This window comes from Polypterus senegalus, chromosome 3, assembly GCF_016835505.1.
Source record: "Polypterus senegalus isolate Bchr_013 chromosome 3, ASM1683550v1, whole genome shotgun sequence".
NCBI classification, from domain to species: domain Eukaryota; kingdom Metazoa; phylum Chordata; class Cladistia; order Polypteriformes; family Polypteridae; genus Polypterus; species Polypterus senegalus.
Genome location: NC_053156.1, coordinates 18502029 through 18516599, shown reverse-complemented (window position 1 = coordinate 18516599; position 14571 = coordinate 18502029). Strand labels below are relative to the sequence as shown.

At 42.6% G+C, this 14571-nt stretch overlaps 1 protein-coding gene across 1 annotated transcript in view; it reads right to left on the bottom strand.

The window, feature by feature from the left end:
- si:dkey-21c19.3 (sentrin-specific protease 1) overlaps positions 1-14102 on the bottom strand; it is an 82206-nt gene extending 68104 nt beyond the window's left edge. Inside the window, exon 1 of the mRNA XM_039746723.1 lies at positions 13179-14102. Within this exon, the coding sequence (XP_039602657.1) occupies positions 13179-13384 (206 nt within the window). The 5' untranslated portion in view covers positions 13385-14102. The remainder of the gene's footprint in view (positions 1-13178) is intronic.
- Positions 14103-14571: the final 469 nt, after the last annotated feature.

Below are 14571 nucleotides of genomic sequence, written 5' to 3'. Positions count from 1 at the left end.
TTGCCCATGCTCCAATTAGAAAAGCAAAAGAAATGTATCTCAAATGTTGAGTCATCTTAGAGAAAGACGTTGTTCAAATATTAATAGTAATATTATTAGGTCACTAGAGCTACTTACTCTTGAACATACTATATGCAATTATCCATGAGTAAAACATGCATTAGATTAGTCCCTGCTTTTCCTAGTGACTTGGCTTTTGTTGATGGTCACTGCACACAATTTTACAGAAAAGTGTTTTATTTATTTTTATTAAAATAGGTAAATCAGTAGGAATAAATGTGAAATGTAATTTCATTTGTATGTATTTTCATGTTTTTCATAAGTTGTATGTTGTCTCTTTAAAGTTTGAAGATGCGAATGTGTATGCTAAGCAGTGCTTGAAGTACAGTAGATATACAGTACAGTGCTCTCCATAATGTTTGGAACAAAGATTTTTTTTTTTCTTGATTTCCCCCCCTGCTCCACAGTTCAAAATTACAAAATCAAACAATTCAGATGTGATTAACGTGCACATTGCAGACTTTCTTTGAGGGGGATTTGCAGACATTTTAGTCACACTGTGGTAAAGAGAGGGCCGCGGCTCATTGCCTTTTAAAATAAAACTAGCCGAAGCCAGCCGTAGCACACGGCGGTGTAAGAATAGGAAAGGGAAAACGGTGAGAAAGGAATTTAGTATAACAAATGCTTAGGAAACAACCGTCGCAGTATAATGAAAATAGCAAGGAGCGAAACCAATGCCAATGGTCGAGAGAATACCTTCCTGTAGCAGGCTACGGAAAACATAGACATATATAGATAGACGCTGCATTCACTGTGTTGCCCAGTCGACACGATACGTCACCTCGTCTGCCATACTGCGAGTGGCAAAAGTGCCATTTAAACTAATACAAGTAGATGTGGAAACCGGGTTTTCTGATGAAAAAACAATAACATTTTAAACAGTATTGTTTACATATTATTGTTTTTGGATTTTTTTTTCTCCCTAAATAATAAAAACCATCATTTAAAAACTGCATTTTGTGTTTACTTGTGTTATATTTGACTAATGGTTAAATGTGTTTGATGATCAGAAACATTTTGTGTGACAAACATGCAAAAGAATAAGAAATCAGGAAGGGGGCAAATAGTTTTTCGCACCACTGTAGATATGACAATACTTTTTCTACATGGTAACCAAACCCCAACCAACCCATTTCAAAGCACTGTAATGCATGGGACAATTGGCGTCACAGGTGTTTGTGATCACTCAGGTGTGTTTCATTAGTTCATAAGATACCTCGGCTTGCTACTACCCTTTGCCTTTGTTTAAGTTGAGAACAAGAGCTGTGCTAATGAAAGTCGAGGAAGTCATTATGAGGCTGAAAAACAAGAATAAAACCATTGATCCACACGTTATGGAAGGTACGGGAAGCTGGGGCTTGATGGTGTTAAAACTTAAATACAAACCTACAAACTGGAGCCTCGCGAGTCCTGATGCGAGTCACTTTAAGAATTGAACACAGGACTCTTGACCAGTGAATGAGGGGTAGAAGTGCTAGAATCCTAACTAGGAAAAGAAAATCCGAACACATTTCTCCAGTTTTGATGTCACTACACTGGTTACCTGTGTCATTCAGGATTGACTTTAAAATACTGCTTATGGTTTATAAAGCCTTAAATAATCTGGTCCATCTTGTATATCAGAATGTCTGACACGTTATATTCCAAATCGTAACCTTAGATCTTCAAATGAGTGTCCCCTTAGAATTCCAAAAGCTAAACTTAAAAGAAGTGGTGAGGCGGGCGGCCTTCTGCTGTTATGCACCTAAAATCTGGAATAGCCTGCCAATAGGAATTCATCAGGCTGATACGGTGGAGCACTTTAAAACACTGCATGGCTTCCTCCTAACTTCACTTTAATTTAATCCTGATAACTCTGTATGTTCAATTCATAGTGGCTCCAAAATCCATACTGACCCCAACTCTCTCTTCTGTTTCTTTTTCCGGTTTCTTTGTGGTGGCGGCCTGCGCCACCTCCACCTACTCAAAGCTTCATGATGCTCCAACATTGATGGACTGAAAGCCAGAAGTCTACGTGACCATCATCATCAGGTCCTTCCATGAGAACCCTAAATACAAAGAGGACTGTTTCATTTATGTTAGGTAGAATGCCCAGAGGGGACTGGGTGGTCTCTTGGTCTGGAATCCCTACAGATTTAATTTTTTTTCTCCAGCCGTCTAGAGTTTTGATCAGAGATGTGACTAATTTAAATTACAGACGCTCCTTTACATCACTGGCAAATACACCTTTATAATCCCTCATTGTGACTGCTCTTTTTATTTTTAGCCGGACAAGAAGTTTTCTTTTATTCTGGTTAATTCTTGTATGCATTTTAGTTAACTTATTTATTGAGCTTCTGTAAAAAGCCAGATTTCCCCCTTGGGACAAATAAAAGTTAAAAGTTCAAAAAACTGCAAGCTCAAAGGGCTGTGGCAAATGAATGCTGCCTAGAATTACTGCACAAAGTGGCAACTTTAATTCAGAAAGTTCCAGAATTTATCACGAGACGTCTAGACGTGAAGTATCAAGTGACTGCGTGAGAACTCTAACTACAAAGAGGACTGTTTCATTTATGTTAGGTAGATTGCCCAGAGGGGACTGGGCGGTCCCGTGGCCTGGGACCCCTGCAGATTTTATTTTTTTTTCTACAGCCGTCTGGAGTTTTTTTTTCCGTTTTTTCTGTCCACCCTGGCCATCGGACCTTACTTATTCTATGTTAATTAATGTTGACTTATTTTTATTTTTTATTGTGTCTTCTATTTTTCTATTCTTCATTTTGTAAAGCACTTTGAGCTACATTTTTTTGTATGAAAATGTGCTATATAAATAAATGTTGTTGTTGTAGTCATTCCAATGTGGCTTTACGGTTTAGGATGTGTGCAGAATCTCCCCAGAGTAACTAAAAATATCTTAGCAAAATGCACAAGCTTTCCATATTCTGAAAATACAGTACAACTGGAAAACTGACATGTGGATTTTACAACATGAATAATGCAAGATTTTTTTTTTTTTAACCTTTTTCCATAAATGCTTTTCAAATTGTGTGACATTGTCCGGCATTGATCAATATTAGATTATATTATGTAATAATGTTTTGTCTCTAAACAGTACATCAAGTAACACAAAGAAAAACTCTTTTTTGGATGATGTACTCCATTAATACACAACATAGACTTACAGGATTTGCTAGCCAATGAATAGACAAAGCATCTCAGCAGCCAAACTCTGCTCACATTTTGCTACGGTTTTATTTCCGAATTCTTTTAACTCCTTTCAGTTTTTTTTTTTTTTTTTGTTCCGTTTGCAAAAATGCACTTCAATAATAAAACGATTTTTCATTAGCTTGTAGCTTCATGATTCCATTATATTGAAAAGAATTAATCAAAAGTGAATCTGATGTAATTTAGATCTTAGGCGATGGCACAAAAATGTTCAAAAAACTATTAGGGGAAAGAAAAAAAAAAACATTTGTCTCAAGTGTTTTCTGAAATTTGGCTCTAGCCAAGAATTCCTTCATTTGGGTACATTACTAATGTAAAAGAGACAGGGAGAGGTTAGGAGCAGGGCACTGATACAGCGCTTTGCCACACCCACCACACGACAAACCAACTCAAGATCACAGATTAGGACCCGAGTGCAGCCATTCAACGGGCGACACCTCCGTATCACACAAGTTCAGATGGAATGGAACCAGTATGAGGTTTTTATGGCGGCTGGAGTGCCAGTTCTGCCACCAGTCCCCAAGTCATTCCCTGCAGGTTGGTGGGCCTACATGCAGGGCTAGATGCAGATTAACGTTAATAAGAACATAAGCTTAATGCGCTTTGTTAAATATTTTCTGACAATCTTAAATGAACTGTGACGATGCAAAGAAACTCCTTATATTAAAACCACAAGAAACCTCCGTTTTGCAAATACCTACCGCCTTCGCCCCCCCTATGACCAAACTTCGCACAGTGGGTGGCCGAACCTTTGCAGCCGCTGCTCCACGGCTCTGAAATGCCCTACCAGAGAACCTGAGAGCACAGCAGATTATGGGCTGTTTATAAAAAAAACACACCTGAAGACTTTTTTATTTAGGGAAGCATATTAACAAAAACGCCACTATTTATTGTTGTTTTCTCTCCGTTTTTATCTTGTTTTGTCTGTTAAATATTTTATGTAGCACTTTGAGATTTACTACTAATGTAAAGTGCCTTATAAATAAAATGAATAATTACTATTTATTATAAACAAAAACAATGAGTGCTGACCCACTGACTCGTGACTCTAAATTAAACCTTTCAGCGCACAGCGACAGAATAGAATCCAACTGACTGGTGGGTCCAAAATGAAGCTTTTAGTCTTTGCACATGAGTTGATGGGTGTAACGGAACAAGATGCAGAGGACAGAAAGATATGAAAGATGATGATCTGCTGTGGCGACCCCTAAAGGGAGCAGCCAAAAGAATAAGAAGAAGTCTTTGCACATGAGTGTGGCCAGAGACAGACTGACATTGGGCTGAAGGGTGTCTTAAAATCGAGCCAGTCAGCAAGTACACACTTGTGACTGATGACCGACCAGCATCCTACTGACTGCTAAGTACATTGAGACTTTTCAGTGTGTACACTCAAATGTGCATCCCACTGACTGGGGGCTACAAACTGAAACTTTCAGTAACAGCAGTCAGTGGGATGCCACTCTACTTCTGAACTGAGTCTTTCAATGTGTACAACACAAGTGGTACAGGATGAAGGAATATTTTAGACATTAAATTAACATGCAAATAAATGGGCGTACAGTGAAATGTGCCAATAAATAAATAACACATAATATGTGAGCATAAATTATTAAGTGATGACATGTTTTTGTTACTTATTTCTTTATGTATTTAATAATTTCTTCCTTTACCGTATATACTCACGTATTAAGTTCTCCGCGGATAAGTCAGGGCTTGATTTTACCGTATAATTTCCGGTATTTTATAATGTCGGTTGTATAAGTTGAATGCGGAAAACTCACGCTATTGGTCTAAGAGATTATGATATGCTAACGCCCGCCTGAGCGGGCGTTAGCATATCATAACCACGAAGCACACGTACGAGGTGTGGCAGAAAAGTAATGAGACTGGCAACACTGCAAGCGATCTGGCAACGCTGCGCTGTTGTCCTTGATAGAGCACGTGTATCAGTACCCTCCCATAGCTCAGTGCGAGTTTCAACTCCTTCCGTTAACTACGTGATTTTTGTGACTGCTATTAGCGAAGTTGTGTTTCTGGTTGTGCGTCACGCAAAATGGAACAGCGGAATTTGGAGCAACGTTGTGCCATTAAACGGCAAGTGTGACGTTTTGAAAAGTTAAAACAGGCCTATGGGGAACATTCTTTATCCCGAGCTCAAGTTTTTTGCTGGCACAAATCATTTTTGGAAGGCAGAAAACACGTTGAAGATGAACACCGTTCAGGGAGGACTTCAACTTCGAAAACCAATGGAAACATCGAACGTGTGAACACTCTTGTGAGATCAGACCGTCGTTTAACATTAAGAATGTTGAGTGAACAATTAAATTTGAACAGATTTACCGTTCATCAAATTTTGACTGAACATTTGCACATGCGAAAGGTCTGTGCCAAAATGGTGCCGAAAAACTGCCCACTCCATAACAGAATTTTTGACCTCAAAAGGCATTCCTGTGCTTCCCCAGCCCCCTTATTCACCTGACCTCAGTCCGTGTGACTTTTTCCTTTTTCCTAAACTGAAAAATGTCCTCAAAGGACGTCATTTCGGGACTTTAGAAAACATCCAAAAGAGTGTAACGGACATGCTGAAGACCATACCGGTTGAAGACTTCCAGCGCTGCTACCAACAGTGGGAACAACGTCTCCATCGGTGTGTAGCTGCCCATGGGAACTACTTTGAAGGGGAGAACATTGATGTATGAAAAAAATAAAAACTTTGGTAAATAAAAAATCAGTCTCATTACTTTTCTGCCACACCTCGTATTGTTCCTACGTGACCACACGGTAATACCCGAATTATTCCGAAGCAAGGTTAGCAGTGTTGTGTTTGCGATGCAATTTTGCCAGTGTCGTACCAACTTTTTAATGCCCAATTACTACTCCTTCCGCCTTTACTGTTTCCAATGAAAATATAAAAGTATGGAAACTTTTTGAACGTCCCTCGTAGAAAGATCCCTCCAAATGATTGTGCAAACTTTAGGCTAACAGCAGTAGATTAATTGAATCTGCTGGGTTTGACAAAGACAAGGCGGTTCTTCAAATGAAGCGACAGCTGTTGCCTTTTTTGTATAAAAAAAAAAACAAAATACCGTATATACTTACAGTTAAGTTCTCCCGCAGATAATTCGGGGCTTGATTTTACCGTATAATTTCTGGTATTTTATAATGTTGGTAGTATAAGTTGAATGCGGCAAAAACCCAAGTTATTGGTCTAAAAGATTGTGATATGCTAACGCCCGCCACGAAGCACACGGCCTTTATTTTCTATATATTGTGCCTACGTGACCACATGGTAATACCCATACTATTCCAAAGCGACGTTTGCACTGATTTGTGTTTTTGTATCTCACACCCTCGTACACCTTTATCGTAAGAGCAACCCTTATCTACGATGAAGCTTTCGATCAGAAGAAAATATGAAGCTGGTTTTAAAGTAAAAGACGAAGTGGCGAAAGAAACTGGTAACTGCGCTGTTGCAACAAAATTCGATGTGTGTGAGAAACTGATGCAAGATTAGAGGAGGCAAGAAGAAAAAAAATGAACTGTCGTATTTTTGAATGGGCGTATAGGTTGGGGTCTGATTTTATGATCAATTTTTGACTTGTACACAAGTACATATGGAATTTATTTCTGCAGGCAATAAGAAACACAGTTTAAAAATTTGACCCATTAAAGTTGAGAGGGTGGGAGTACTGCGTTTTGATTGGTGAACTGGCATTAAATAACATGATCAGAGTTGTGACTAATTTAAATTACAGAAGCTCCTTTACATCACTGGCAAATACACCTTTATAATCCCTCATTGTGACTGCTCTTTTTATTTTTAGCCAGACAAGAAGTTTTCTTTTATTCTGGTTAATTCTTGTATGCATTTTAGTTAACTTATTTATTGAGCTTCTGTAAAAAGCCAGATTTCCCCCTTGGGACAAATAAAAGTTTAAAGTTCAAAAAACTTCAAGCTCAAAGGGCTGTGGCAAATGAATGCTGCCTAGAATTACTGCACAAAGTGGCAACTTTAATTCAGAAAGTTCCAGAATTTACCACGAGACGTCTAGACGTGAAGTATCAAGTGACTGCGTGAGAACCCTAACTACAAAGAGGACTATTTCATTTATGTTAGGTAGAATGCCCAGAGGGGACTGGGCGGTCCCGTGGCCTGGGACCCCTGCAGATTTTATTTTTTTTTTCTACAGCCGTCTGGAGTTTTTTTTTTTTTCCCCGTTTTTTCTATCCACCCTGGCCATCGGACCTTACTCCTTTTCTATGTTAACTAATGTTGTCTTATTTTAATTTCTTATTTTGTCTTTTATTTTTCTTTTCTTAAGTATGTAAAGCTATTCTTTGTATGAAAATGTGCTACATAAATAAATGTTGTTATCCACTGTTGGCACGACCCTTGATGGCGAAATATTTACATCCACTCTATGGACAATTCACCAAACAAAACTCAGTAACTCGGTGCAGCCCACCCTTCTCAACCATCCACAGGTGTAAATGAGGCTTTTCATTTCATTCAGCATGTCACTGAAACAAACAAATGAAGAAATGAGTACACAAAGAACCAAATGTTTCATGAAATGTTTTTATCGCTTAATTTATGATCACATATTGTGGTTTTATTTATTTGTTTCATTTCACAACACATTTATTTGTGCATTTATTTTATTTTGTCCAAAATATTCCACCATACCTGTGTTTCCAGGGACCATAAAATGAGACTTTTAATGTCGGCACAAGTGTGCCTGGAGACAGAATGGCATCCCATGGAGTGGTCTAAATTAAACCTTTCAGTGAGAGCACACGTGTATAATGGAATATTTCAGACAAAATACATGCACAAAAAAAAAAATAATTATGGACTGGCATAATGAAAGTAAATAAAAACACAGTATCTACGCATAAATAATTAAATGTTTGATGATGTTTGCTTTTTTAGTCATTTGCTGTGAATGAGGCACACTACCTTGCATTGTGAGGGAGCGTTAGTGATGGCACTACGGCCATGTGGCGTGTTTCCCCCGTGGGTGATCCGGCTCGTAAGATCCTCACTGTTGGGGACCAGAGTGGCAGGACCAGGCCAAGGGGTCGCCCACGTAACACCTGCCTGTGGCAGATTGAGAGTAATTTCCACCGCGTGTCTGCCTGGGGGATTGCCAACCAGGATCCTGAGTTGTTTCGTCATGTAGCGAGTGCGGCAATGCACCGTTGCTCCCCAACTTGACTTGATTTCACTATGCACTTAAATATTTATTTCCGTGTCGCCACATACAACATGAGGGGCGGCACGGTGGCGCAGTGGTAGCGCTGCTGCCTCGCAGTTAAGAGACCCAGTTTCGCTTCCCGGGTCCTCCCTGCGTGGAGTTTGCATGTTCTCCCCGTGTCTGCGTGGGTTTCCTCCGGGTGCTCCGGTTTCCTCCCACAATCCAAAGACATGCAGGTTAGGTGGTTTGGCGATTCTAAATTGGCCCTAGTGTGTGCTTGGTGTGTGGGTGTGTTTGTACCCTGCCCAGGATTGGTTTCTGCCTTGTGCCCTGTGTTGGCTGGGATTGGCTCCAGCAGACCCCCTGTGACCCTGTATTCGGATTCAGCGGGTTAGAAAATGGATGGATGGACATACAACATGAAATATTCCTTTAAATGAAAACTGAGAGGGTGGGCTCTAGCAATTACTGTGTTTTGAAGGGGTTCATTACCGATGAAGCACAAGCTTAAAGTTGACAGGAACTTAAAATACTATAACTCCCTTATTCCAATGTCAATACGCCTTTAGCATAGCATACTGCACCTAAGACAGTTTTGTTTTATTGCGTTTGTCACGGTATGTGATGCATCACTGAAATACATATTTACAGAAATAAATGCTTCATGCTTAATTCATGCTCACATTTTGTGTTTTTATTTCACAATACAGTATATTTAGTTGCATATATATTTATTTTTAAATATTCCTCCATACGAGTATCCCCAGGGACTCTAAAATGAGCCTTCAGAGACAGACTGGTGTACCACTGACAAATGGCCTTAACTGGGGCCTCTCATTATGAGCATGAGTGTGCCTGGTGACAGACCACCATCCCACTGGCTGGTAGTTCAAAATTCAGTGTCAGCATGTGAATGTGGCCGAAGATAAACTAAACAACTCACTGTCTACACGTGTGTGCCCGATGACAGACTTGTGCCCTGGCAACTCTAAACCGAGCTTTTTAGTGCCTGCATGTGAATGTGCCTGGTGTACCACTGACAGGTGGCCCTCTCAGTGTGTGTGCAAAGTGTGCCAACATCCCACTGACTGGTAACCCTAAATTAAACCTTTCAGTGTCGTATATGATGGATGCATTCAGGATGGAGGTGGGATTACATCAGGGATCAGCTCTGAGCCCATACAATGGCTTGCAAAAGTATTCGGCCCCCTTGAACTTTTCCACATTTTGTCACGTTACAGCCACAAACATGAATCAATTTCATTGGAATTCCACGTGAAAGTGGTGTACACGTGAGAAGTGGAACGAAAATCACACGACTCCAAACATTTTTTACAAATAAATAACTGCAAAGTGGGGTGTGCGTAATTATTCAGCCCCCTTTGGTCTGAGTGCAGTCAGTTGCCCATAGACATTGCCTGATGAGTGCTAATGACTAAATAGAGTGCACCTGTGTGTCATCTAATGTCAGTACAAATACAGCTGCTCTGTGACGGCCTCAGAGGTTGTCTAAGAGAATATTGGGAGCAACACCACCATGAAGTCCAAAGAACACACCAGACAGGTCAGGGATAAAGTTATTGAGAAATTTAAAGCAGGCTTAGGCTACAAAAAGATTTCCAAAGCCTTGAACATCCCACAGAGCACTGTTCAAGCGATCATTCAGAAATGGAAGGAGTATGGCACAACTGTAAACCTACCAAGACAAGGCCGTCCACCTAAACTCACAGGCCGAACAAGGAGAGCGCTGATCAGAAATGCAGCCAAGAGGCCCATGGTGACTCTGGACGAGCTGCAGAGATCTACAGCTCAGGTGGGGAATCTGTCCATAGGACAACTATTAGTCGTGCACTGCACAAAGTTGGCCTTTATGGAAGAGTGGCAAGAAGAAAGCCATTGTTAACAGAAAACCATAAGAAGTCCCGTTTGCAGTTTGCCACAAGCCATGTGGGGGACACAGCAAACATGTGGAAGAAGGTGCTCTGGTCAGACTTTTTGGCCAAAATGCAAAACGCTATGCGTGGCAGAAAACTAACACTGCACATCACTCTGAACACACCATCCCCACTGTCAAATATGGTGGTGGCAGCATCATGCTCTGGGGGTGCTTCTCTTCAGCAGGGACAGGGAAGCTGGTCAGAGTTGACGGGAAGATGGATGGAGCCAAATACAGGGCAATCTTGGAAGAAACCCTCTTGGAGTCTGCAAAAGACTTGAGACTGGGGCGGAGGTTCACCTTCCAGCAGGACAACAACCCTAAACATAAAGCCAGGGCAACAATGGAATGGTTTAAAACAAAACATATCCATGTGTTAGAATGGCCCAGTCAAAGTCCAGATCTAAATCCAATCGAGAATCTGTGGCAAGATCTGAAAACTGCTGTTCACAAACGCTGTCCATCTAATCTGACTGAGCTGGAGCTGTTTTGCAAAGAAGAATGGGCAAGGATTTCAGTCTCTAGATGTGCAAAGCTGGTAGAGACATACCCTAAAAGACTGGCAGCTGTAATTGCAGCAAAAGGTGGTTCTACAAAGTATTGACTCAGGGGGCTGAATAAGTACGCACACCCCACTTTTCAGTTATTTATTTGTAAAAAATGTTTGGAATCATGTATGATTTTCGTTCCACTTCTCACGTGTACACCACTTTGTATTGGTCTTTCACGTGGAATTCCAATAAAATTGACTCATGTTTGTGGCTGTAATGTGACAAAATGTGGAAAAGTTCAAGGGGGCCAAATACTTTTGCAAGCCCCTGTATTTGCAATGGTGATGGACAGGTTGACAGATGAGATTAGACAGTGGACTGTGATGTTTGCTGATGACATTGTGATCTGTAGCGTTAGTAGGGAGCAGGTTGAGGAGACCCTGGAGAAGTGGAGATCTGCTCTAGAGAGGAGAGGAATGAAGGTCAGTAGGAGCACCAAGACACAATACATGTGTCTGAATGAGAGGGAGCTCAGTGGAGCAGTGAGGATGAGGGAGTAGAGTTGGTGAAGGTGGAGGAGTTTATATACTTGGGATCAACAGTACAGAGTAATGGAGATTGTGGAAGAGAAGTGCAGAAGAGAGTGCAGGCAGGGTGGAGTGGGTGGAGAAGAGTGTCAGGAGTGACTTGTGACAGACGAGTATTAATAAGAGTGAAAGGGAAGGTCTACAGGACGGTAGTGAGACCAGCTATGTTATATGGGCTGGAGACGGTGGCACTGACCAGAAAGCAGGAAGACAGAGCTAGAGGTGGCAGAGTTAAAGATGCCAAGATTTGGATTGGGTGTGACGAAGATGGATTAGAAATGAGGACCTTAGAGGGTCGGCTCAAGTTGGACGGTTGGGAGACAAAGTCAGAGAGGTGAGACTATGTTGGTTTGGACATGTACAGAGGAGAGATGAGGAGTATATTGGGAGAAGGATGTTAAGGATAGAGCTGCCAGGGAAGAGGAAAAGAGGAAGGCCTAAGAGAAGGTTTATGGATGTGGTGAGAGAGGACATGCAGGTGATGAGTGTGACAGAGCAAGATGACGAGGACAGGAAGATATGGAAAGAGATGATCCGCTGTGGCAACCACTAACGGGAGCAGCCGAAAGAGGAAAAAAGAAGTGTCGTATACTACTGTGCTCAATGACAGAATGGTGGCTGTAAACTAAGCCTTTCAATGTCTGCATGCGAGTATGACCTGTGACAGCCCAGCATCCCAAAGACTGGCGACTCTAAATTGAACCTTTCAGTGGCTACAGTACACAAGCGTGTCAGGTGGCAGACTGGTGGCCTGCTGACTCTAAACTGAGCCTTTGTGCGTCTACATGTGAATGTGCTCAGGGAAAAACTGGAGTACCACTGACAGGTGGTAAATGAAGCCTCTCATGTGGGAATGTGTGTGCCAGGTGATAGACCAACACCCCACTGACTTGTGACTCTAAATTGAATCTTTCAGTTTCTGCACGTGTGCCCAATGACAAACTGGTGTACCAGCGACTGAAACACAGTGACTGGTGTCTTTAAATCCAATGCTTCACCATTTTGCATGAGTGTGCCCAGAGACGGACTGTAGTACTACTGACTGGTAGCCCTAAATCAAGGGTGTCCAACTCCAGTCCTGGTGGGTCGCTGTGGCTGCAGGTTTTCATCCTAAGCTTTTCCTAATCGACAAGCAGTTTTCACTGCTGATTAACTCCTTTTCCCTTCATTTTCATAGCCCTGTTTTTAAGGATTCCGTCCCCTGAATTCATTCATTTCTTCATTAAATGTCAGCCAAACAGAAATGAGATGTGAAACAAGCCAACAGATGATCAGCTAAACTGGAACGTCAAACTCAAGCCATTTTCACTCCAACCAGTTTCTTAATGAGAAGCCAATTCTTGCTGCTCATTAAAGCCGTTACTGATTACTGAGATCTCTGAAGTACTGGCATCCCCGCAATGGCAGACAATTCCTATAAAAGTGTTTCGCTTTCCTTGCCAATCCGTCTGCGCGCACACACACACACACACAAACTGACAGGTCCGTACCGGCAAGATTTTTTGTTTTTTAAATGCAGTACCACGCGTGCGTTTGCACGTGTGCTGTACGCTTGGATCCCACATCCACGCTGGACTGGATACCCTTGGAGCAGTTGCAGGTTTGATCACATTGTCACGCTTCCCATCACACTTTTCTGGTCGGTCCGCACCTTTTCACCGTATTTCCCCACACAAATCAGTAGCTCCAGACGGCGCCCACTTACCTCTCCAGCGCTCGCTTGCCTACTCTGCCGCCCAACGTGCTCCTCGTTTCAAAGGTGCCGCTCCGCTGTGCGTTGGAACTCCGCTTGTCCACAGATGGCTCGCCGCCCCGCTCTGCAATGGAAGCCCAGAGGCCTCGGTCTGATCGAGGTGCGCTTTCGGGACTCGGGCCGCCGAGACCGATAAGATCGCAGACTTTCTGGAACATCGTCCGAGTGCAGCCACCGGGCGTCAGTGGAGGAAAGCGGGAAGCGGAGTCCGCTCGGCGTCCGGGGCGTGCAGCCCGGAGTCGGGCGCTCACACTCACTGGAGCGTCTTCTCGATGCGTATTCAAGATTAGAACAAAAACAAACCCACCAATAAAATAAAAAAGAAAACCGAAATTCCCGCCTGGAAACTTTCGAGAAAACGTCAGCTTCTGCAGCGGCAAAATGCAGTGGGGAGAATAAAAACAAAAGCAGACAAAAATCAAAACAACACTAACGGCGCGACCTTATCGTCTCTCCCGCTCCTTCCTCGTTTAAAACTACAACAGGGCCACAGACACGCGCACTCGACCGGAGGGCCGCCCCTCTCCACTCGAGCAACCGGGCCCTCCATTGGGCGGCCAGGCCGGTATGAAGCACTCAGGAGTCAGTGTGCATCACAGGGATTGGCCGAGGCAAGTCGGGCCTGCGAGCGCGCGGCACTCGTAAGGACGAGAACGAGGGGGGGGGGCGGGGAGAGAAAGGGTCGAAGGTGTAGTAAGTTTCACGTGAGCTACAGAAGACAGGAGATGGGAAGAAAGTAAACAAAAAAAGAATGCAAAGAAAAATAAAAAAAAACGCAGAAAGAAGTGCACGCGTCTCGTTCGTCTTTCTAGATGCGGAACTGTTCAAACCCCTCGCGCGCGCGCGCGCAAGACCCGTGTCACGTGACCCGACCTACTTTGGGGAAACTTGTTTTATTGTCATCCGTCTCATTCATCGCCCGGAGCTTCACTTGCTGTCGCACACTTCGAGGCGCTTACTCGTGTCTGTAATGTCGCCGTACTTTCCTCAGCACCGTTACGATACATTTGTGCGGAATATTATGACGCGGCAAGCGTATTACTGCAGGGGATCCTGTATTTAGGAACCCGCTATAATTAAAATTATAGTTAATTGTAAAGAATCCTGGCTGCTTCCAAAGAATCACCTTTTTATCCATCTTCCTAACCCATTTATCCAGGTCAGGGTGGAAAGAAAACTGGCATGAATATCATGAATGATAGGGCACAAGGCCAACAAAGGCTGAATATGCGCACGCACACACACACACATACACAATGGATCAATTTAGCAAAAGCCAGCAACACAATATCAGCGCATGTTCCTAAACCCCTCCTCCTCCTCATTCCCCATTCAGTCTTTTACT